Source organism: Panthera uncia (genome assembly GCF_023721935.1).
Source record: "Panthera uncia isolate 11264 chromosome C1 unlocalized genomic scaffold, Puncia_PCG_1.0 HiC_scaffold_3, whole genome shotgun sequence".
Lineage (NCBI taxonomy): Eukaryota > Metazoa > Chordata > Mammalia > Carnivora > Felidae > Panthera > Panthera uncia.
In genome coordinates, this window is record NW_026057584.1 from 53,134,691 (window position 1) to 53,161,417 (window position 26,727).

The 26,727-nt window shown below is 32.9% G+C and overlaps 1 protein-coding gene across 1 annotated transcript in view; it reads left to right on the forward strand.

The window, feature by feature from the left end:
- CWC22 (CWC22 spliceosome associated protein homolog) overlaps positions 1-26,727 on the forward strand; it is a 55,930-nt gene that overhangs the window by 21,941 nt on the left and 7,262 nt on the right. The window contains exons 4-16 of the mRNA XM_049615418.1: positions 263-373; positions 3,086-3,331; positions 6,670-6,798; positions 8,321-8,489; positions 8,867-8,920; positions 10,712-10,847; positions 10,941-11,147; positions 11,241-11,303; positions 15,447-15,551; positions 16,935-17,016; positions 20,749-20,809; positions 24,573-24,650; positions 25,321-25,473. Coding sequence (XP_049471375.1) covers positions 263-373; positions 3,086-3,331; positions 6,670-6,798; positions 8,321-8,489; positions 8,867-8,920; positions 10,712-10,847; positions 10,941-11,147; positions 11,241-11,303; positions 15,447-15,551; positions 16,935-17,016; positions 20,749-20,809; positions 24,573-24,650; positions 25,321-25,473 — 1,594 coding nt within the window. The remainder of the gene's footprint in view (positions 1-262; positions 374-3,085; positions 3,332-6,669; positions 6,799-8,320; positions 8,490-8,866; positions 8,921-10,711; positions 10,848-10,940; positions 11,148-11,240; positions 11,304-15,446; positions 15,552-16,934; positions 17,017-20,748; positions 20,810-24,572; positions 24,651-25,320; positions 25,474-26,727) is intronic.

The window sequence follows — 26,727 nt, forward strand, 5'->3', positions numbered from 1 at the left end:
AATCCTTTACTTGAGACAGTGTGAATCAGGATGACAGGTTTGGTTACGTGAACTCTAGTAGTTATTTTGTACACAAGCTGAAAGCTTCTATAGTCGAGACTAAATGAATGTCAAACCAAATAAGCTGTTTGTTAAAAATAGTTTGATAATACATTATTCAGTCGTAGAGTTACTTTAGCATTACCAGTATATGACTTTGCTAAGTATTTATAACATAGTTGTTTTCATCTTATAACTTTGGTTTTCTTATTTTATGTGTTAGATATGCAGAACAAGACAGATCCCCTCGGGATAGAGATTGCATTGATTACAGCAGGTCGGACTATGAGCGTTCAAGAAGAGGACGATCTCATGATGGTAGCATGGAGTCGCGGTTAGTACTGGAAATTTTAACTATAGAAAAATCACACTCGTTTAAATTTTTTTTTACGCTTCATAATGAAAACAATAATAGCTAATTTTAAACGGATGTTCTTAGGTGCCAGGTTTCTAATAAAGACTTCATGTGGATTAACTCCTTACTGCAGTAAATATATGAGGTAGATACTATTGTGTATTTTATAGATGAAGAAACTGAGGCATAGAGAATTAAGTCATTTGTTTTTGTTTTAGAAGCAAGTCTGTGGCAAGGCCAGGTCTGTCTGACCCTGAGCCTAAGCTCTTATTCATGATATGATACTGTAGTGCATGAGGATGAGTTTTTGAGGTCCCTTACTGAGTGAAAGTCATTGATACCATATGGATAGAGTGATCTCAGTTTACTTTGCTGCATGATGGCACTAGGACAGTGAGAGTGAAGCTGCCCGTCTAGTTTTTATCTAAATATATTCTTTCCTGAGCCTTTGGAGAATTTGAATACCCACCTTATTATTGGTCATCCGTGTTCAAAAACTTGTCTACCATATTTTATTGTTCACTGAGGTCTGTATCCTTTTGATATCTCCCTCATATTACCCACTCCATGACTACCAAGACTATACCCCCATTAAAATTTTGATTAAATTCCTCTGCAGTTTGGAGCTAATCACGTTATGTGATATCTGCAGCCAAAATTTCCTTCTCACTACTTACTTTCTAATATACTATATCTAAAACCAAAATGTCAGATTAAATTAACCTCCAAAAGCCAGGCTCATCTGCTATCACCTTAATGACACCCATTAAGAACAACGACTGCAAAAAAAAAAAAAAAAAAAAAAAAGAACAACGACTGCAATCATAATTGGTGAGCTGGGCATTCTGCATACTTTGTCAAATATGGTTAAAACACTTAAAACTAGATACTATTTTTCACAATTTACAAATTTTAAAAAGTGAGTTTGAAGGGATTAAGTGATTTACCTGAGGTTGCAGTTGCCTATCTGGTTGACAATGAAACTGGGATTTGAATTCAATTTTGACTCCAATGCCCGTGTTTTTTTCCAAAATCTCTGACTGTTGCCTCATTGTAACTGTTTTTGGTCCATTGTATGTACATAAGTCTCATTTGACCCGTACAACAATACTATGAAGTAAGCAGACTGTGTATTATGTAGAAATAAAAGCTAACAGTATGAAAGCATTGGAAGAGATGCTATCTAGTCTCAAAGAAGACTGACTCTATTACCTCTGCACTCCAAAGGTCCAAATATTAAAATTATAAAGATGCAAGTTGATCAGCCAGCTAGCAGTCTTACCTAGTGTTTCTCAGAAGAATCATAACCGATGCCAGTAAATTCCTGCTGTAGCTGCTCTCTTGGAACATATCACACTCACAATAAGAAGCAACTCAGTTGCAAATCACTGCCTAGATTTCAGTGCACCTGGCTTTGTGACTAATTAACGTGTCTATTTGGAACCACTTTTCTTCCCTTCTGTTCACTGTGTCTCCGTGGATAGTGGTATATACTTAAGTTTCAAAGCAGCTTCTCTGCATCTACCTGGCTAGGTGACTGCTTTCTCTTTGTGTAAGTTGTATTACTGTTTGTTAAGACAGACCATCTCAAATACACCCTTCCTAGATCTAGCTAAAATCTAGCCAGCAGTTTCCTGGTAATAGTGATAAATGAAACTTGTTTTTATTTACTGTATTCATTTAACTCATGGTGCCCAAAGTGTGAGCAGAATGATCTGAGTTTCCCAGGTAGTATAGGTAAAAAATAACTAAGTGGACAAATTCTTCTCAGAAAAAATAGCAAAAAGCAGGTATATACTATTTCCCATTAGTTCTTGATAATTTCAGAGAATAATACCTTGATTGTTTTAAAGATGTTAGCCTAAGAATGGATACTCACTCACTGTTTCCCATTAGTTCTTGATCATTTCAGAGAATAATACCTTGACTGTTTTAAAATGTTAGCTTCAGAATGGATACTCAGCTACAAAAATGATAGCTTAAGAATGGGCACTTATTATAGGTAGAAAATAGTTGATTTTTTTTACACTGTCTCAAATAACCAGATGTTTCTGATATTCTGAGGTTTTAAATGCCACTTCTGTGGAGGAATAATTTCAAATGTTACAGTTTTTTAAGATAATTTTACTTCTAAATTGCCATTTGGAGATAAATTCTGGTTTCTTTTTTATACAGTTTATCATGTATGTCAGAGGCTAAATTGTCTTCTTAAAACACAATTTTCACGTCATTATCACACTCAAAAGCTACTAATGATTCCCCATCAACTCCAGTATAAAACACTTGAAGTCTGTTCCTTGTCTTTAAAGATTTCATAGTCTGACTCAAATTCATCTTTCCAACTGCCATTGTACATGATTCCTTATTGTTTCCTGACTATTCTGCTAATTAGCTTGAACATCCCTGCTCACTTTTCTACTAGTTACTCTGTCTTCCACTAGTTGCAGAATGCCCTCCTTCCTCCTCCACTTTCCTCTACTTGCCCCAGTGTAAATTCTGTCAAGCTTTGAAGACCTCTTTTAAGTTCTATCTTCTCTGTGAAGCACTTCCTCACCATTCCAAACCACTTTTCCTTATCTGAATTTGTGACCTGCAAATGGTATTGCTCATTTGGTATGTAGCTCATTTAAGAATGTAATTTATATGGTCTTTTCTCCAAAAAAAAAAAATTTTTTTTTTTAAATATTACAGAAGTAGGGACCGAGAAAAACGCAGAGAAAGAGAAAGAGATGCTGATCGTAAAAGGTCTCGGAAATCCCCGTCTCCTGGGAGAAGAAGCCCAGAACCGTCAGTAACCCAGAATTCCCCTGCTCAGGATGAACCTACTGCAAAGAAGAAGAAAGATGAACTGGATCCTCTTCTTACTCGTACTGGTGGAGCATATATTCCTCCTGCAAAGCTCAGGATGATGCAAGAGCAGATTACAGATAAAAACAGGCATGTTAATATCACTAAGTGTACAAAGCGAAGATACCCTTTCTGAAAAAAAATCAACTGTGGTCTAATTAACCTTGGCTATTGAGAGTTTACTTTTACCAGTCCAAAATGGTAGAGACCTCAAATTAGACTTCTCTTCTTTATTCCGTAAGCTCCCTTGGAGCTCTGCTTACTATTTGCCCTGACATTAGCTCAACATTTTTTTTTTTTGCATGAGTAAATCAAAGAGTTTAAGGAAAGATCTTTTATTTTTACTATTTTCAAACTATTCCTTTTATAGTTGTATGCATGCCTATTAGTAGTATCCATTTTTCATAGATGGTCAAGAGCATTATTGATATTTTAGAGCTAAAATGGATCTTTCCAGTTATACCAAACCAAGAGTGGCAAACTTTTTCTGTGAAAGGCCAGGTAGTAAATATTTTAGGTTTTATGCGTTGTTCTGTCTGTTGCCGCTGCTCGACTCTGCTCTTGAATGCTGTGAATACAACCATAGGTGATATGTAAACAAATGAATATGACTTTGTTCTAGTTAAGCTTTATTTATAAAAATGGACTATAGGATGCATTTGGGTCATGGATGTAGTTTGCCAACTCCTATACTAATCTATGACATCAAGTTGACAGTTTTCTCTACCCATACTTTTCTTAGACCATACCATGTTAGACTATAATTTTTTGCTAAGGCAAACAGTCGAAATTCACATGTGAACATACACCCTGAAAATACATATCTTCACTTCCCTTTTCAAAATAATTGAGACAAGAAGAACTATGTATGAAAATACAGCTAAGTTTTCAAGATGTTATTCTCTAGCAGAATGAGGTAATACAATCCAAGATTGAAATGATCACTCAGTTGCCAGTTAGGTAATAAAAAGATGGGATAGAGGGTAGCTACACTTTAAGAAAAACAGATTTCCAGGTGAGCCAGTAGTGTTCCCACATCTTTCATAGGTATTTTAATGGCAACTTGAAAGTACTTGAGAACCTTTTTATAAATGAAATCTAAAGTTACTTCATGAATTGGCTGGAAGTAGAAATGCCATTTATATCAAGTATAAATATTTGAGATAAAATTTGTAAAATTTATGATCTAGAAAGGGACATTAGATGACATTAAATTTAAAACTAATTAGTAAGTTTCTCTGTATGTGTCATATTCCAGTACTTGCTGGCAATGCCTGCAGTGTTATGTTGGGAAGGGATTTGGAAAGGGCTTCTGTGGTCAGTAGGAGCTTCATGAACATGTAAGCATTTTGCTCTCTGCTCTCCGAGGCAGTAGTAGCAGCATTGGTGAGAAAGAGTCATGGTCCCCAATTCTGTCCAAAGCAATCCTAATTGTAAAAGACCAGAGACATTGTTATTAAGCCAAGTCTTACTTCCTTGTAAATAAAGTGAGTGGAGAAGAGTCCACAGTGTATGTAATTTTACACAGATTCCTGGAAGATAATTTTATATACATTTTAAGTCTGTTCATAGGCAGGGGACAAGGAACAAAGAGAAGTAGAAGTCTCTAAAAGAAGCCTACAGACTTTGCTTTTAGTAGATATTAAGTCAGGTGAATTGTATTCTTAATTAGGCTTCTTAATTAGGAAGTACAATTGTACTTGATTAGTTTTTTTCCAAGCTTTATATAGAGAGATTGGTTGTGTATCAACAATCTTATTAATTAGGCTAGTTTTTAAGCCATTGATCTTCTTTCTCAAATAATAGCATACTAAAGGGATGAGGTTGGGGGCCATTGGGAGTGTTCTGCCCACCTCAGATGCAGGCATTTAGGGGATACATGATCTATACGGAATTTAAAACAATATAATTAGCTGCAGGTGAGTCCGCTTTTTGTCCTCAGTATCTTCTGAGGACAATACCAGTGATGAAATAACTCTTCTGCACCAGGGCAGACTGCTCTCACCACCTCTGCCTTGGTAAGCCACTGCAAAACAGGGACTCGTAACCTACAGACCTTCTACCCATGGGTAGAATTTAGGCAATCTGTGAATGTAAGTGGAAAGAAAAAAATTGCATCTTTATTATTACTAATCTCTCACTAAAATTTGGCATTTCTTTATATTAGGAATGTAGGCAATAGATCATAGTATTAACAGACTATTTGTTGCAAATATCTCAAAATATTGTTTATGGCCATGCTAATTTGGAAATTAAAGAAGTGATTAGGCCCACCACCACCTTGTATTGTTTAATGTGTTAAGCCCATAGAGGGGCTCCTGAATGTCTCAGTCGGTTAAGCTTCCGACTTCAGCTCAGGTCATGGTCTTGCGGTTCATGAGTTTGAGCCCGGCATCGGGCCCTGTGCTGACACCTCAGAGCCTGGTGCCTGCTTCAGATTCTTTCTCTCTGCCCCTCCCCTACTCGCCCTCTGTCTGTCTCCCTCTCCCAAAAATAAATATTTTTAAAAAACACACACACATAGAATATTGTATCAAACTTTTTTTCTTTTCATGCTTTGAAAACTATTTAAATATGATTGCTATCCTTTGTAGTCCTATATATTTATATATATTATTCCAAGAAGTCCATCAGCTTCACCAGACTGCCAGAGAAGTATAAGGAAGAAAAAAAAGATATGACTTTCTGCAGGTGAAATCATATTTCACAGAGAAATAAATGTAAAAACCATAAAATTTTAGAACTTTAAAAGAAAATAAACCCAATTAGGCTAAATTATTTGCCTGAGATCTAAGTTAAAAAACAGCCAATATAGCTGTGGGATTACTGCCTAAATGTAGAGATGTTCTTTAAAATACAACAGTCTTTCAGCCCTATGATTTCATGTGACCTTCCCTTTTCCTGTAAATTTTACCATTTCTTTATAGTTTAAAATATTTGTTTTCTTTTTCATGCTTTTATGAGAAAGGTCATAATAAAAATCTCCTTTTTATGGCTTATATTTGGATACTTCATATTATAATTTAAATTTTTTAAAACTGTCATTTTAAAATATTTTTTAAAGATAATTTAAAGTAAGTGAATGTTATAATGTAAAATAAATATGCATTGAATCTAATAAATGGATGTTATGATTTGTAATGTACATGGATATAAGAATAAAACATTATCCTTACATAATTTTATTATATTATTAAAGAGAAGTGATCTATAGATGAGCATCATATGTATAGAACATCAAATATGGTTTAGGATATAATCTATGTATTTGTAGTCATATAGTCATATATTTTACTGCACTTTAAGGTCATTGTGAATATAATGTTAAAAACAAAGGAACACTAAGTATTTTTTAAGTTCTTATTATAACCTCTTGTTATTGTAATCATTGTGTAAGTTTTCATTTTATTAAAATCAATTCTTTTTAGCTTAGCATACCAGAGGATGAGTTGGGAGGCCCTAAAGAAGTCAATCAATGGTCTTATCAACAAAGTCAACATTTCTAATATAGGTATTATTATTCAAGAACTTCTTCAAGAAAATATAGTTAGAGGAAGGTAAGCATCAACTATTTTATTTATAGTATTTCATAGCAATTTTTCAAAGGAACATAATATCCACATGGACAGTAATCACTGATTCATTGTGCTGCTTTAATAGTAGTTGAGAATAATTATTTAAAATGCAGTTCTTGTAAAAATGTAAACTACTAACAAATAACTTGTGCTTCACTGTTAGAAATTGCATGGAGTTTTTGCTTTTTGAAAAGGTTTGATGTCACATACTGATTTTGGGGCAGATATTTGTTTACTGAATACTTCTAATTTAAACTCATGAGGAATAATGAATATTTTATTATATTTTTATTATATTTTTATTATATTTATTTGTTATTAAAATGTTATTATATAACGTTCATTTCTAATGAAAGCAAAGTGAGAATGGGAAAGAAATGAGAAAAATCAGTGGTAAATTTTAGAAAAGCAGAAGGGAGTGACAGTCATTTTCTCTGTGGTTTTAAATGGTCATGATTTTAAAAGGGTCAGGAAATAGAAATATTTCATATGCTATTTTTTATTTTAAAATCTGAGGGATGCTTTCCTATGTCATTTCACATGACCTTGATTTATCATCTCAAAAACATTATGGGGAGGTCATATAAAGTAAGGTGTAGCATGTTGTGGGGATATAAAAAGTTGACCAAGAGGCACCCACTGTCCTTAAAAGGTAGGTAGAGCTCTCCCGTTTTAGTCAGAAAGCAGCAGAAGCTTTATGGGTTGCTTAAGATCTCACAGTTTATAAGCTGGGTGTTCTTTTCTCATTTTCTACTCTGGTGATTCAGTTGTCAAAGTTAAACCTAATAACTGTTAAGATATTGTTTTCCTGCCTTTTGGCAATCTGGTAATTATTTGTCATTACATTGCTAAAAATAACTCTTCAGTTAGCTCACTTTGCATTTCTCCCCTTATCAAATGCATATACAACCATGCTTACTTCAGAATGAATTAGAAGTGGAACGTTATATTTTCCTGTCATTGTTTTAGCATTATTATTCTTGCAATGCTTTAACTATGTCTGTCTCATAGCAGTATTCCAAATCTTCATTTTACTAACATAGGCTTAAAGATGGAAACCATCCAAATTTGTCTTTAATCACAGAATTAATTTTATATAAATGATGGGCTCACAGTGGAAATTCAACTTCTAATTTTAGTTTTTGATGCAGATCTTTTTTTCCTTCACTTTTTTGAAGATGTAAAACATATTAGTATAAAATGCTTTAAAAACTCAAATTCATGATTAGATCGAAGAGACATAAGTAAGGAAAAGAGGAATTTAGAGAAAAAAAATTTTTGAAGAAAATAATTGTAGACAAAGCTGTTTTAAAAACACAGATTCGAAGTTTTGTTTTTCAAAAGTTTTTGTTTATCAGTAAGACTAGATAAGGTGAGGAAGATTTAGTCCAGTTTTAGCTATTGTGTTTATTTACAGATGAGTCATATTGCTGGATTTTAAATGTTTTTTTTTTCTTTTAATTAATTTGGTGATTATTGACTCTTTTTTTTCTTTTTTAAACAGAGGCCTGCTGTCCAGATCTGTTTTGCAAGCACAGAGTGCTTCTCCGATCTTCACCCATGTTTATGCAGCATTAGTGGCAATTATCAACTCAAAATTTCCACAAATCGGAGAATTAATCCTCAAGAGGTTAATTCTTAATTTTCGAAAAGGCTATCGAAGAAATGATAAGGTATATATTATGGGCTTGTAAATTGCCTGCCACATAGGGACAGACTAATCTATTATCAACAGTGGTAAGCAATATTGATTGCTACATAGGAATTCCTTGCATTCCTTTCATGAGAACATTTTTTTGTTTTATTAAATATCCCTGGCGACTAATGATGAGCCACAGACACAATGGCTGTAACTGCAGAATTGTAATTATTTAGCCAGAAACGGCACTATTTCACATGTAATAGTTTTTATCTTATAACTTTCTGTACTATAAAAATTACATTTGTGTGCTACATATTTTAAGTAGTGTGTAAGTGAGCTGGAGATTCAGTAGTTAACTGAAAATTGGTTTTAGTTTATAGATTAACTTTGTCTCTGTTCACTTTTCAGCAACTTTGTCTTACTGCTTCAAAATTTGTGGCACATCTTATTAACCAAAACGTGGTAAGTAATTTTTAATACTTGATCCCGTTCAGTGGCATTAGACCACATGCTTGATGCCACTTCATTGATACATCTCTATTTTTGTTTCTCCTTGTAGTCTTTCAGAAAAGTATCTTGGATGATATTTTAGTTTTAAAACTATAATAAACGTGTTTAACATTCTTAAATAAAAAGAGGAACACAGAACAGTATTTTATCACATTGATAATACTATATGTGGTTATTCAACTATAAATTATTCCTTCAAAGAATGTAATTTAATCATACTTATAAGACAATAAAGTTGATATTTCTTCTACTCTTTTCTCCTGTACCTGTTGTTTTGAGAACCTCGTGCTGATATTCTATTCTATAAGAAATTCTTTTCTCTGCAAAGTCATATATTCTTAGAATCAGTTTATAAAATACAAATTTTAAGTAATTCTAAGTAATTTTAATCTGTTTTAAATGTAAATAGTTTTGTCTTTTTATTGTTCAGGTTTTATGATTATTTTGTATTCATCCATTGATCTATTTGAGAGGGTTTTTTTTTAATTTAATTTCTGTTTAAACTTGAAAATAATAAAGTTGCTCTTATTAGCACTCAAAGGTTTCTTTCTACATATAAGATGAAGAATTTTGAAGTCACACTTAATCTTATTTATCTACCATTAATATTTTAATTCTTTCCTACATGAAATTCTTTCCAGTGTTCACTCTTAGAAATCTATTAGATTTTAACCTAATAAGTTAAATTACTACAATGCTAACCTGCTTCTTAAGACCATGGAGACTTAATTTCACGTGCCTATAACAGAACAGATAGTAAGTTTTAGTTTTGAATGTATATTAACTACACTCATTTTGAAGATATTTTTGGCATTGCTACAAAACAGTTAAAATGTTAAATATTTTAGATCTTCTCAATTTTGGTACAAGGCAATATTTTCTAATCACTGATATAAGACTGTTAAGACGTGTTTTTGATATTGTGCTCAATGGAAAGAATATTTTCCTAAGAGTTAGACTGTTTCCCTCCCCATCTCAAAGAAGGATTCAACCTTAGAAAGGCATATAGAGAGTGTCTTAAAAGTGCCTCCCGGTACATTTTCTTTTCACAGCAAAGCTTCTCAGGAGAATTTTATTCCCACCCTTGCTGGCATTATTTAGAAGTACTAAGTTTCAAACGTGACCAGTGTAAATAACTTGATTTAGTTAAAAAAAAAAAAAAAAAAAATAGAGGGAAGTATTTCAAAAGTGTCCTTGAGTACCAGAAACAGTTAAGATATTTTTGGATAAAATCATTCATATAATTTATGAACTATTTGCTAAATAACAGAGTGGCTAATAGAATGACCTGGGAAATGGCTGTAAAGACTTGTGGTTGTGAAGAAGGGTATTAGAAAAAATATAGTATTACTATTCTTCACATAGTGATTGTAAAAAATTAGTACATAATTTTTAACTTATATTTGGAAGTTAATTATGGCATTTCCTATAAACATATTGTTTGATACATGTAGTGTGTAAGAAGAATTATTTCTTCTGGAGATAAATCAAATAGTTGTATTCAGTATAATTTAGATTTTTGGAACAATCATCTGGAAATTTTTAACAGATGCATAATGAAAGTAAAAAAAATTGTATCCCATATTTGGAGTATTTCTATATGCATTATAAAACTTTGCTCATCAAATGTATAATATTATTACTGCAAAAACAAGATTTGCTAATTTTTTAAATTACTATTAATAGTAGGTTAATGTATTTAAAAATATTTTCTCTATTCCATATGTCTTCATTCTGTTTAAGGCACATGAAGTTTTATGCCTAGAGATGCTCACTTTGCTCCTGGAAAGACCAACTGACGATAGTGTTGAAGTAGCTATTGGTTTTCTCAAGGAATGTGGCCTTAAATTAACACAGGTGTCACCAAGAGGAATCAATGGCAAGTATATGCTCTCAGTTTGATATCGAGCTTTGGCTTGAGTATTATATTTTTTGCTTATTTTCCTGTTTTTTTCTTTGATTTTAACTTTAGCTATATTTGAGCGCCTCCGAAATATTCTCCATGAGTCTGAAATTGATAAAAGAGTTCAGTATATGATTGAAGTGATGTTTGCTGTACGGAAGGATGGATTTAAGGACCACCCTGTTATCCTAGAAGGACTTGATTTAGTAGAAGAAGATGATCAGTTCACTCATATGCTTCCTCTGGAGGATGACTATAATCCAGAAGATGTTCTTAGTGAGTCAGGGGTTGGGGGAGATTTGGGACATGGGACACCAACAAATGTAAGTATAGAAAATAAACACTATTTTTTAATTTCTTTTTTTAAAGATGTTTTCAAGATGGATCCTAATTTCATGGAGAATGAAGAGAAGTACAAAGCTATTAAGAAAGGTAGGTAGAATTTTATAGTCTATTTTGGATTAGTAGAAGCAATTCATGTAGCTCTATAATACTAATAGAAAGGTTTAGATCACTGACCTGATGAAATCTCTGCTCTTATGAAGCCATTTTCTTCACTTTTTTCCCCATGCATTAGTATTCTGCCTAGTGCTTGTTGGTGGTATTACTTCATTCTAAATTATGTACCTCTTTGTCCCTCTCCTCTTTCCCTGTGTTTAAATTATACAGCCCTTAAGTCTTATTCCTCTTAAGAAATATCCATATATTACTAATGGCCTTTATTTTATTTACTACCACTTAAGAATTACTGGTGGCTTTCATTTTAACTTCACTGCCACCTAAGAATTAGTACTTAAGTTTACCCCTGATTTAATGATCAACTGAATGCTATTCTTTTATTATAAAGTGCTGTACTTTATTATTTCTTGAGAGCAGATTGATATCCTGATAAAATCAATCAATTCCAGACAGGGTATCAATGGTCAATAAATTGGTTATTATTATCATTTGTATGTTGCCAATGTATTGTAAACACTAACTTTGGACAGACTTTGGTTTGTATTTTGTCTGCCTTTACAAGCTAAGTGACCTAGAACAAGTTACAAAACTTGTTTGATGTAAATGTTACTTGTTTAAGGATAAATAAAGTGTAGAGCCAGTATTTAGGCAATGTTTTTTTTTCACATTTGTATCATTTTTCTTCTAAAGCTAATATTCAGAATTACCTATATAATTATAATATAACTACAATTTTATGAGTTCCATTTCCCTCAAGCTGTGATTTTGTGTGAGAAGTACTTACTGTTCTGAAATCTCTCAGGAAGCAAGCAGGCAGCCTAGAGCTCTGTCACTGCCTGCATTTCCTATTTTAGTCATTTGGAAGTAGAATGAAATAGCAAGTAAAGTGTAAGCAGCTTCACATTTCTATACATTATTCTACAAATCTGGTTCAATAAATAGATTTCTCTTCTTAGGTACCAGGTTCCTAGGGGCATTTCACTGCAACGGCCAGATTCCTTTTGCTATTATAATTTAATTTCTAAACATGGAGAATTCCTTGGACCCATTTTGCCTTCTTTTCTTATGAACTTCCTTTTCTACAGTATCCCTCAAAGATGCTAAATGGATTTATGGAATTTTTACCATACCTGTTGTTTTTGTTGTTGTTGTTTGTTTTTTTTAACTTGGGAACTCTCCATCCGTTTCTTTACGATATCAGCAGTTGGGCAGTGCCAGGAAAGTGGTACTTTCTTTAATTGTAGCACTTTCTTAAACTCTTTGAACTCAAGATCCCTTTCTACTCTTAATGACTACTTTATGAGACAAAAGAAATTTAAGAAAAATGGCATGTTTCATATATTTTGTACAATTTAATATCTGACTTAATAGGAAATGGATTTTCATATTGTTTGTGTTCAGTCTATTGCAGTATTGCAGTAGGTTGTTTGGATGTATAGGAAAAAAATTTCGCCTCACAGATAATATGTGGTTGGAAAAGAGAGAAGCATTTTAATAGCCTTTTCAGATAATGTGTATATTCTTCCTTAAGAGTATGCCTGTATTTAAAAGCTAATAGTTTTGGGTGTTTTGTTTTTTTGTTTTTTTTTTTAATGTTTATTTATTTTGAGAGAGAGAATGCAAGATGGGGAGGAGCAGAGAGAGAAGGAGAAATAGAAGGAGAGAATTCCAAGCAGGCTCCATGCTGTGGGCACAGAACCCAAAGTGGGGCTCAGTCACATGAACCATAAGATCATGACCTGACCCGAAATCAAGAATCGGACACTTAATTGACTAAGTTACCCAGGTGCCCCCAAAAGCTGATAGTTTCTTAAAGATTAATTGAAATGTGAAACCTGAAACAGTATTCATGAATTTTCATACTCTATTACATTAAAATCCCCTGGCATATCACTTTGAATGGATCTTTTACCCATGCATGATTTCGTAACATGCTCCACTGATCATTTGGGAAATAGCAGTTCACGCAGTTATGCATATCTTCCAAGTGTTAACATGTTAACATTATCAAAATTAAATTAGCACAGTATCAAGAAATCACATTTATTAATATTGCCACCTGTCTTACCAGAGAAGTCTGAGTATTGGGAAACTGTCAAGCTCACAAGAATGGATACGAGTTTTCTAAAACTCTAATTTTCTCTTGAGAATTCTGATTTTATCATGGGGGTAAATATTTTTAATTGTTTTCCTTGAAGTGACAGTCTCACTTTGTTTATATTTGAGAAAATGTCTGACAAAATGCCTAACAACTAACGTCAGCCATTCTGTCAAGTAAAAATGAAAAATGTAGCAAATTCCTGTGGCAGGTCAAGCAGTCACATATGTGCTTTTCTCTAAGATAACCATCACCATTGTGCATCTGTCTTTAACAGAAGGGCCATACATGAACTTCATGTTTTGTTGTTCATGCCTATGTATGCCTACACATAAGGACTGAGATTTAATGAAATGAAATGCCCTTCCTCTTCAAGGGCATTCTTAAGTCAGACTGGCTTTTTAAAACCTCCTGCAAGAGCATGGCAGTAAAGAGCACAGTGACTGGTGCAGTCTGGTGCCTTGATTTGTGCTCAGGTTGCAGTGGTTTCAACCCCCATTGCTTTTGGGCCACTGTAGATGTCAGCACAGTGAAAAGGCAGATAATGTCTTTGTATTGTTATGAAAACAATTTTGACCTCGCAGACCACCTGACAGGCCTCACTGACCCCCGAGGGACTCACAGAGCATACTTTGAAACCACTGCTTCATTCAGTTAATGAAATCCAATTGTCATTGCCTAAGTGATTTCAGTAAGTAGATTCTAAAGTGGAGAGATGAGGAGAGGATGATGTAAACGACTAGACAATTCATTTGACCTTCATTCTTTCATAAAATGTTCTAGAACTGGCATAAAAAAATGGCCACAGCAGGAAGTGGGCACAGCTTTAGTAATTAGCACCTTAGAGTGACCCAGGTGCACTTGTGTTTTAGGTCTTACAGCATTTGGGAAAACAGCAGGAGTGCCTGTCTTCCTACTATTGAATGCTAAATAGTTTCCTCTCTTAAAAGTCTGTCTAAGCCACATTATATAATGGGAAACTAGACACATTAGATTATTACTTGAAGTCACATTTGTTAGAAGTATTCTTGGGATTTGTGTATCAGCTAAGGATTGAATGACACCTCTTCATTTTAATAAAATGATTTATTTTTTAAGATAGGAAGTTTTCTGCTAACATTAAATGTTATATGTAGCTCCTGATTTATAGTGCTCAGTTAAATATAAGTAGAATTTTCCTAAAAATAAGTTCACCCCAAAACTTTATATTAAAATCTCTGATTGTAATAGAAATGCAGAAGTGAAGTATTAGCCAGGTTTGTAAAATCTTTTATCTGATTAATAGAGGACACCATTGGGCAAAATACAATTTTAGTTTTTGTCATTTGTTAACTGTTAATATGGTGACTGGACCCACGTAGTGTCTGATTTACATCACTGTTTTCATCTCCTTCTGAAGGTGAGTTGTATTTTAAGAAGCAATTTTGCAGTGAAGCGCTTATCTTACTAGTTTTTTTTAAGGCTTTTAAACTTCTGTTTCTGTTTACATATGGAAAGTCTTTAGATTAATTGTAATGTTCTATTTAAGTATACATAAGAATAAAAATCTCATCACTGTTTATTTAAAGTAAACACTAAATTATGCAATTATTTTTTCTTCGTTCTTAATCTTTCACAAAACATTCTTACCCTAAATTCTTTTTTTCTAGATCTAGCCTTAGCGTTTTATAGTAGACGATCTCTTTTTTGATGCTGAACTATTATTTTGACTCCAGTGTACCTGTTTCCATTCATAATTTATTTTTCCAGTGGTCTTGCTCTTTTGGAAAACCTTCATCTACTATTTCTTTGTTCTTTTCATCCCTTCCTTATTTTATGACCATTTTCTAGCTGGCAGAAGAATGATACGTACGGCTCTCTGACCACCTAGGCAATAACATAGGCCGGGGTGATCATCTTTTTTGGGTGGTAAACTGGAACAACACTATGGATTTCGGCCAACTGAGAATTGTCTTCTCAGAATGAGATTCATGTGTATCACTTGCTCACTGATACTTTCCTATACTTTGTTCTGGTAGAAATTCTTGATGAAGGAGATAGTGACTCAAACACAGACCAAGATGCTGGAAGTAGTGAAGAGGAAGAGGAAGAAGAGGAGGAAGAGGGAGAAGAAGATGAAGAAGGTAAAAGTGTAGCTCGTTCAAATAATACTGTAAAATATTCTGAAATTAAATTAATTTTAATGTAATCCTCTAAAATAAATTAGGATTGTTCATTAAATTTATTTATTATTTATGTATTATATTATTTAATTTATTAAACTAACATTATCCTCTAAAATTAATTAATAAATTAATTCTAATGTAATCCTCTAAAATAAAATCTGTGGAGGCCTGGGAATTGCTACTGGCATCTGGTAGCTGGAGGCTAGGGATGCTGTTAAACATACTACAAGTCACAAGACTGCCCCCCAGGACAGATTATTATCTAGCCAGTAAAGTCAGTATTACTAAGGTTGAAAACTCTGCTCTAAAAGTATTAAACAAGGAAATCATTTTTTTAATATCAGCATAATTTTAATTTGACATTTTATGCATGTGACTATAAACTGTGAAAAAGATGCATTCATGTTGAGTGCATGTGATTTCTGCAACCCTGGCATGAATGTGATACATGAAAGTGATGAGGTATTTTCTATTCGTTTTGGCAAAATAGAGTGGGGAGGCCAGAAGCTGTGTTTGCACAGAGCAGGCATGATCTTCTTTAGCTTTGATTGCTTTATTTCACAGAAAAGTAAGCTCAGAACTTTAGTTTGGTTAAGTCTCAGTTAAAACATCAGAACGTACCTACACTGGTCATTATTTACTTATATTACATACTTGAAAATATTAAAAGTATATCTTTTCCTTCTAAGACACAATGCATTTTAGTTCTGTCTTGAAGTGTAATTAGTTTTCTGCAACATATTTTATAAAAGTAAATTCAATTTTTCCAGTGTCTTTCTTATTTAAAATGTTTCCTAACTACCTGTGTACTACATTTACTTCAGAATTTTTGTTTCATGTGAAAATACTGTTCAAATAAAAACTATTAAATATTTCTAAGAGAAGTTTCCATGAATTAGATAAGAGAAAATTTTGATAAATACACATATTTAAAATGGACCCATCCAGTCTGTCATGATAATCCAGTGTTCTCTGAAACTGAATTTCTACCTGTAAATTACAGTTCTTCCAAATTGTCATGTTTATAACTCTAGAAATAATATCTTAGCAAACAATACCATGAGCGCTGCCTTTTATAGTGTCTAAGTGAGCAAGTGGCGCAGAAACAAAAATAATATTTCTGGCTTGATTCTGGACTTCTTTGAACTGACACAGTTATTAAAATACTCTAAGATATGACAAGAGACTAGAAATGGTTACTTTGAACTGCGCAGAAAAGAGTAGTATTATTATTAAACTAGATTCTAAATACTTATGAAAAATTATTATGTAGAGATACATGTACATTTCTTCACATTTATTTTTGTAGTTTTGTAATTGGTTATGTTTAATTTCTTTCAGGACAAAAAGTGACTATTCATGACAAAACAGAAATCAATCTAGTCTCATTTCGTCGTACAATTTATCTTGCTATTCAGTCAAGGTAAGATACTGTAGCTCTGTTGATCCTTGCTTTTCACAGGAGATGGAAAAGAAAATGAAATTTTTAGTATCTGATAACAGAAAACTAGACCATTTCAGGGATTCTCAAACTACCTGCCCAACTTCATAGATCCCTACTGTTGGTTCTTTGATTCAAAAGAAAATTATCTTTTCTTATTTGGAAGGTCTATTCATGTTACATAATTAAACAGAGTTCTTTTAACTGTCATTCCTCATAGTTAAATATAACTAATAAAAACCTAAAAACAACTCTATATTATAGAGCTGGCACAGTATATAATTGTGTAGTAGAAATTTAGCATTTTTTTAATTTGGTTTCTAATTCTGATTCTAAGCAGAGAAACACTGTTATGATAACTTTTGGATACTGATTTGCCGTGCGGATAGAAATGAATATAAATGGAAATAGGAATTAGGAGGTTTTGAGGACCCTTTGAAGTAATGTTAAGTAAGAACTACTATGATGTCATACGCATATCCTATTCCCTTTGAAGGCTGAGTTTGGTTTTGAAGAGAAATAAATGAAATATGAAATGCTTAGTACATCTGTTGTTTTTTATGCGAATCAACCTATTGATTTAATGGGCACAGTGTTTACATTTTACACTGGAGGATGAATGTTTTCTCAGTTTTGTTTTCTTACTAGGTTTTGTATATTTCCATTTCATATGATGTAATAGCAAAAATGATTCATACGTAGGAGTCATCCTGTTTTTATTCTGTCTGAAAACTTTTTGGCTTAGATTCATCTTCAGAAAGAAAAATGTTAAAAAGCAAAACATTGGCTAGAAATATTTTTGGTTTATCCTTACCTATTTCTTTGCCTCTCAAATGAAAGAAAAACTATTAAATATTTTTTCATACAAACTTAAAATGGAAAATGAGTTTTTGTTACAGATAAAAATTCTTAGAGTTTGACCTTTCATTTATCCTTTTTTACAAATTCAACAGTAATCACTTGTAAACAGTAGATTCACTGCTTTAATATTGCTGTTAACATTAATTTTGAAAGAGTTACAGTGGAGCTCTTTGAATAAGTATTTAAATAAAACTGTTTTTTTAGCTTACCAAACCTTGATAATCCTTGAATCACATGAAGTATTTGAACAAGAAAGCATTAGGTCACAGTCACAATTACAGAGTGGTAAGAACTCTAGTAACAGCAATACTCTATTATATGTTAGTATTTTTTAAGAGTTTTGAGCCCCCAAATGCCAAGTAAAAATAATTTATTTATAACAAAATTTGCTGTACTTAATTAAAAGCTCATACAAATTTTAGGAAAGAACCCCACAGACTTCAGCAGAAAGGTGTTTAAAGGACATGGTTGAGGGATTCATGTAATGGGATCCTGAAACATAAAGTTATCAAATAAATACCACTCTAGAACAATAAATGCTATTGTTGGTCAGTAAAACAGCAAAGTGATTTACTTTGGTTTTTTTCCCAAAGCAACAGTACTCAGTACTAATGATTTTAGTGAGATACATATAAACATCGGTGGGAATTTAAAGGGATACACTGTCTGCGGAAAGCCTTTTGGTAACATGAATCAAGGGCTTAGTGTCCATGCCGTTAGACAATCCTTTTTCATTATATTTCTTAAAGAAATACATACTGACAGAGAATTATAGAGAGAATTGTTCAATATGGAAAAAAAAGAGACCATCTTGTCCAATACAAATAACAAAATGTCCAGTTTATGCCACCATTGAAAATCAGGCTAGGGGGGAATTATTACTGATTTGGGCAAGTGGTCTGACTTAATGTTCAGTGGGGAAAAAACTGTATAGACTGTATAGTACTGTACCAGTAGTATTTTCTTCACTGTTTCAATAGGTAGGCAGATTCTAGAAGTAGTATATAACGTCTCAACAGTGGTTGTCTTGAGAGGAAATTGGATTATAGACTTTTTGTGTCTACTTTTTCCAGTTTTTTTTAGTCTTACATTGATAGTAAACCAATCTATACGAAATACAATATAAATCAAGAATGGAATATAACTCATCAAGTCAGATGGCAGTGAGGGCATCATACAGTTTGCTTTCGGAAATCTTGTAAACAAAACTAAGGTCGGACAGCTGAACTGTGTGGTGATTTTATTGTTTTTATTTCTTTCCTTTTAGACTTGTTGACTGATCTCACCAGCACTCTTTTTATCATCTTGTTACTATCCTGGTTCCTAAATGACCCTCTCTCATTGACACAAAACATAAAACAACACCGTTGGTTTTATTATTGAAAAGTAGACATTCCTGTTTATTCTTGCTTTCAAATGATGTTCCACTCTGATTTTGCATTTTTGAAGCTGTAGCATCAGAAGGAGGTGGGACTGTCGTTGCCCATCAGAGTTTCTTAGGTTGGAAACATCAACAAAACCATTTGTAAACACAGCTTGAAAACTAGTATCATGTAAAATCTTTTTTTCTGTACCCTTCCCTCAATACTTATTTGTGTTAAACCTGAAATTCATTTGACTTAGCAACCTAAGATAACTGAAATATCAAACTTAGTTCATTTAATATTCACATTTAGTGTAACTTCAAAACAATCTTGATATGGGGAGTCACCAAATACTTTTAAAATAAAGCAAGAAGGAAAAGAGACTATCATACAGTTAATTTTCTCCCTGGTACTTACTAGATAAAAGGACAGTTGTAAAATATTTTCCTTGACTACTTATTTTTCAGAAATTTCATAGGTTTATTCCTGCATACTAATGCTCTTTCTTGAGGAAAATTAAAACTAGAAAAGAAAACACTGTGTCTTTCAAAATACTTTTTGGTAATACTGCTATATTCTTGAAGTTTATCAACTGTAGTTTAATATTTTAATCTTAGTGCTAGATATTTAATATTTCCCATTGCAAAAGCTCTTTTTGATATATTTCTTTTTTCTTTATAGTTTTTTTCTTAATCCCATTACATTGTACCATCCACAGTTATTACTCTGTTGTGCTTATGAAGCTCAATAAGTATCAGAAACTAAGGAATACAAAGGAACTATAAAACTAAATTCATAATCATTCCGATTATTTTATCCTGATGTTATCAAAAGAATAAAGGTTGAACATTCTGCAAAAAGTACAAATATATTAGCATTATTCCTAAATTGAATTCACACTGAATTTGATAATTCTCTTAAGCATATTAGAATTATTTTTACTGCAACTTATATGGCATAAAAGCAGTTTTTTTCCTTGTAAGTGATTTTGGTTATTTACTATTTTTATACTTAGTTTTTGAAAATGTAACACAAAAGCACTGTGTTTGAATATGAATCAAGATAACTTGTAAATGTGGTGATTAAGCCCTAGATGTCATGATGGGCTCTGGAGCATCTTTATCTCTTCCTGACTTGGGTCAGAGATAAGTGCAAGTAGTTAGCAGTGTAATAAAATTTGTCCACTTTGTATCTATATGTTTGCCTGTTCTGGGCATTTTATATAAATGGAATCATACTGTATGTGGTCTTTTATATCTGACTTTTTCCACTTAGCATAATTCAGAGTTCATCCATGTTGTAGTATGTCTCGATACTTCATTCTTTGTAGAATTAAGAGCTATGTCTTTTGTTTATACACAATAGAGTACTGTGAAGTTACTGTAAAAAACTTGTTTAAAACAATTATTAAAGTAAGATCCTTTTTTATAAAACATAGTTCAACTATGCTGCAAGTTTTTAACCTATTGTGTCTGTTTTATCTCTACAGCTTAGATTTTGAAGAATGTGCTCACAAATTGCTGAAAATGGAGTTTCCTGAAAGCCAAACAGTAAGTTGATGTTTTTTTCTTCTATTAGGAAATAATATAGTTTATAAAAATGTTTAAAGGAGTTCATAGGTTTTATGAATTGAAATAACTCAGTATTGGATATTCTGTTTTTAATGTAGTTATTCTAAAATTTTAAAGTAACTTGAAACTTAGTCCTAGGGTGTTTCATAAGTGTTACTCATTGCAATGAATTAAATGGGCTCCTTAAATGGGATGTGGGGGAAAAAGGAAGAAGTCTGTCAGAACCACTACACATTACATGAGTTTCTGAGTGGTTGCCTGTAAATCAAATAGGTGGCCTAAATACAATAAGAAATTTGTTCCTTAGTGAATTGCTTAGCCCATCTACTTAATGTGCTCAAGCATTCTTTTGTGGTAGAAATTATAAAGGTCACCATACATGTTATTACATTACTTTAATTGTATATGGAAGAATCTGTGTCATTTTTTTTCATTCATTAATTCAGCAGTCTATGTTTACCATATACTACATGTCAGACACTCTACAAGGTGTCAGGGATTCAGTGGTCCATAAAGTACATATTAGCCCCCTCTTAATCCATGGGACTCATAGTCTTATAACTCCCTATACTTCACTGTTCAAAGTATCATGGAACCCTAATGCCAAAGATAGTAAAGACTGGATTGAGTAGATTATCTTGGTTTTTTTTGCTAGTTGCATTCTTTTGTATGTTGCTCCCTGCCCATCTGCATTTTAAATCCTTGGAACCTGAGCCAAGGCTTTTAGGGTTTTGTTCTTCACATCTTGCTTTACATGTGGTAGACCCAGCAGAGATTCCACAGTGAATATATCAACTGTAGGCAGTTTCGTTTCTAGTTCTAAAAGATCTTGTCTATCTGAGCTGTTACCATTAGGTGTGAGTGCTTTGTCTTAAGGCTTTAAATATGATCTGTTATGGGAATTGGCAGACTGTAGCCCAGGCCCACTGCCCATTTTTGTAAATAAAATTTTAGTGGAATACATCCATGCCCATTGGTTGGTGGATCGTGTATAGTTGTTTTCACCCTATAGCAGCAGAATTCACTAGTTGCAACAGAGACCGTATGGCCTCTAAAGCCTAAAATATTTACTATTTGGCCTATGATAGAAAAAGTTTACCAACCTTTGTTCTAGATTATAGATTTCTTCTTGAAATGCCATGGTACGTAATTTTGAGATGAAATAATTTTTTCAAATTTAAAAAGTTCTTTTTTCCCTCTTAAAGTTTATTTTTTGGTATATTAATAACAGTATACCTATTTGTACCCTGGGTGTACCTGATGTGTCACCATTGAAAGGAAATAAATTAGGGAATTAACCTTTAAAATTATAATTGAAACTGAAATTACTATATGATCTTGTCACATTATTTGAGGAGTATAATTAAGTCTTTATACGTTTTATTAATACTAATTCAGAGGATAGTTGTTCTAGAACTAACCTCAACATATTTTGATAGCATTTGGAAGAATGTCTTAGTACATCTATTTTCATGCACTCTGAAGACGCTCCTGAAATTGCTATAATATTTAATTAAAATGTTAAAATATTTAATTATTCTAAGCCACAGGGAATAACTCTTATAATTGCATTTAGTCTAGGGAAGAAAGTAATTTGTTTTGCAAGTAGCACTGGCTTTATTAGCAATGCTATCAGTATATTACTATGTTATATTGTTTAAAACCTGATTAACTGTTATGTTATTGTAAAATACAATGTTGGTAGAAAGAGTTGAAAATGCATTTTAATATCAAATTAACATAATATGGCAGAACTCAGAAAAGCCTTATTTTAATTTTTTACTACTATATTAAAATTTTGACAAAGTACATCTTTTCAGAACTTACACATTGAGAAGCATTTTATTTAATTGAGGTAACTTCTGAGTAATCATAAAAAATAATAATTTAGCAATGTAATGACATCTAAAAATATCCTCATATTGTGAATTAAGGACTTTGAGTAGAGTGTTTTATAAATAGACTATCAACTTCTAGAGCAGCATGGTCCAATAGAACTTTCTGCAATGATGAAAATATTTATATTCTACACTGTCTAGTACAGTAGCCACTAGTCACATACGGATTTTGAGTACTTGAAAATGTGACTAGTGTGACCGAAGAATGGAAATTTTATGTAATGTTAAGTAATGTAACTAATTAGCTACATATAGCTAGGGGCTACCATGCTAGTTGAAAATATAAAGGTAAAATTAAATAGAAGTAAAAATGAACTGAATGGGTATATGTTATATTTTGTAGGCTGGCTTTCCATTTATAGAAAGCAGATATGTTACGGTTACTATATTTGGAAAAAATAATTTTTAACTTTTTGATAAATGTCTTGTAGAAAAAGATACTTAATCACTACTACAGCAGTGGTCAGAGAATGAATATATGCCTATTTTCATTTTGTCTCCAGTGATGTGTCCATGTTGTCTGAGTTTCATCATCAGTGAAATTGATACAGTTTGAATATTTAGATATTTCATTTGAGTATTTTAAAATTATAAATCATTTGTGATGATGGTATTTCCTGTCCTGGATTTACTCTTGCATTTATTAGTTCAAGAGAATTTTTTTTCCCCCAAATAATTTTTTTTAACGTTTATTCATTTTTTGAGAGCTAGAGAGAGAAAGAGTGCTAGTGAGGGAGGGACAGAGAGAGAGGGAGACACAGAATCTGAAGCAGGCTTCAGGCTCTGAGCTGTCAGCACAGAGCCCAACGCAAATCCCGAACCCACGAACCAAGAGATCATGACCTGAGCCAAAGTTGGACGCTTAACTGTCTGAGCCACCCAGGCACCCATAGTTCAACAGAATTTGTATACAGGAATTTTCAAAGCACAAAAATAGCTGATTGGCAATATATTATTCCAGCAGTTATGGAATGATTTGATCTATTTGTATAGATTTATCAATAGATCTATATGTATAACATTTATTTTGAGGCTAGCAAATCCAACCACAGAGGTGTTTTTTTCTTTATTCTTTTAAATACATTTCTTGTTGGGGCGCCTGGGTGACTCAGCCAGTTAAGCGTCCGACTTCGGCTCAGGTCATGATCTCACAGCTTGCAAGTTCGAGCCCCACGTCGGGCTCTGTGCTGACGGCTCAGAGCCTGGAGCCTGCTTCAGATTCTGTGTCTCCCTCTCTCGTTGCCCCTCCTCTGCTCACACTCTGTCTCTCCCTCTCTCTCAAAAAAATAAACATAAAAAAAAATTAAATACATTTTTTCTTTATTAACCAGAATGTCATTTAAGTTAATGTTGTAGCTGTACTTATTTATGCCTAAATAAAGACTCATCTTCTACCTTTTCCATACTAATTAAATATATTCTTAAGAATTGAGTTTAAAGGTATGTAACTAAACTGTCAGGTGGTATATTGATGATCTATATTTTAAAAAATTTTGTGTAGAATCTTTTTAGAATATAATCTATTCAATCTTTTCTTGGTGTATCTTTTTCATATAGTAGATTTTATTGAGGTGGTTCATACTTAATTTGAATTGAGAATTTTATAATCTAATTAGCATAGATGACCTTGGAAACTGTCAGCCAGACTGAAGGCTTTGAAAAACTATAGGCCTGACATAGATTGAGTTTTTTATTTTGTCTTAATAACTTAAGTTCACAAAGCTTAGGAAATTTTGTGTGTTTAAAATCTTATTTAAAAATTCAGGCTGTCTCTATCATATTGATAAATTATAGCATGGATTCATTGTATTTTGAATCATTAATGAATTTTTTTTTCCAAATAGAAAGAACTCTGCAACATGATACTTGATTGTTGTGCCCAACAAAGGACCTATGAAAAATTTTTTGGCTTATTAGCTGGGGTGAGTTCCAGCCTCATTTTTCTTGTTGGAATTTAATAGCATCACTAAGGGAATCCTTAACATGAATATTGTGAATTACTGTGTCTTCTTTGTGGTCTGGTCTAATACAATAGCATATCTCTGATAAAAGCTCGTTGCTCTTCCCTTCCTCAGGTTTCCTACCCTGTGTAGTTTCCTCCTTTCCTACTTCATTTTGTGGTGCCTTAACATTGCATAGGTCTTTTCCAGAACTTTTTGAGATTCTATATGCTTTGTAACAATTTCCCAAAGAGGACAATTAAATGTTGCCTTTTCAAAATCTCAAAGCTGTTTTTGAAGTCAAGTGCATGTTCAGGCAGCACAAATAGATCATGAGTTAAAATAAGTTTTTAAATCTAAACTCTACCCACAGAGAAATATATTTGTGTACTATGCAAATGTATGTGTCTGTGATAAGATACTTGTATAATTTTGTTTTAGCATATAAATCCCAAGTAAATAGGGATGATACATATTATCTTTTTTTTTTTTTTGAGCATTCTGTCATACAGCACAAAAAGATTGAGTAATGTGATGTATAAAAGATTTACTAATTTTTGATTCAATAAATTTAGGAGGATCTGATATACTCATAATGGTATCGACAGTCAACTTTTAGTAGTACTGACATTCAATTTTTTTTATTTATTAGCGATTTTGCATGCTAAAAAAAGAATACATGGAATCCTTTGAAAGTATATTCAAAGAACAATATGATACCATCCATCGCTTGGAAACAAACAAATTGAGAAATGTTGCTAAGATGTTTGCTCACCTTTTATACACTGATTCACTTCCATGGAGTGTAAGTAGATGGATCGATATTTATACTTCCTTCCTAATCCTGTTATTCTCAAGTAGGTATTAAGTATAGTATAGCCGTACTTTTCCTATGTAGGAAATGTACTTTAAAATGAAATGTATAGTTGGGGTGCCTGGGTGGCTTAGTCGGATAGGCATCCGACTTCAGCTCAGATCGTGATCTCACGGTTAGTGAGTTCAAGCCCTGCGTCGGGCTCTGTGCTGACAGCTCGGAGCCTGGAGCCTGCTTCGGATTCTGTGTCTCCCTCTCTCTTTCTGCCCCTCCTCCCGCTCATGCTCTGTCTCTCTCTCAAGAGTAAATAAACATTAAAAAAAAAAAGATTTAAAATGAAATATATACCAAACTTTTACTGTAATGGCAGTCTTTGAGGCTATATTCAGATAACATGAGATCGAGAAGCTAAGTAAATAACATGAGTGTTAAGAAATACAACCCGGGGTGATATTAACAGTCCAAACATCACAGTGCTTTTTAAAAGTGATAGCTAGTGGTGTTTTCAGGGAAAACAATAGATTTTTGTCTTCTCTGTGTGTGTACAAATGCATGCACACTCATATACCACATACATCTTACTTTGGTGGTCATGTATCATGTAGCCATAGTTATTTAGAACAAGATAAGATATTCTTGATACAGAAATGTACACTGGATTTGAAATGCATTCATGAAACTGGCATTTATTGTACAACCTCTGTTCATCCAACAACCATTCATTTAGTTACTAGATAAGAGCCTAGTCACTTGAGAGAGATAGTGGGCATCCAGAGTGAATTATTTATGGTCTCTGCTTTCATAAGAAATATATAAGGTAAGGTATGCCCATAGTGCTAATATAAAATAAAAAGTGATAGGTTATGAGAAAAGTGAAATTGAAAGAAGGAAATTACATCCAAGAGGAAAGAAAGAAAAGGATCACACTGTGGAATACCACAACCTGATGATAGAATGAAGCAACAAAGTGAGCTCATAAACATTGGATGGACTGTTGTAATACTGTAGGTACTAAACATTTCTAGCTGTACTAATAGGCATTTTGTGAGCAGACCTAGGAGCCTGATCATAATAATTTTTTTACTTCTTTCTTTTCCCTCTGGGAATGAAAATGAAATCAAGTTTTTAAACAATTGAAGCAAATGGGTTTCTGGAACACAGAACTCATAAAAACTGGAGGTTACTTTTATTTTTTTTTTGCCCTAAAACCTCTCTCCATGAACTTCCATTTTTAAGCCTCGATCT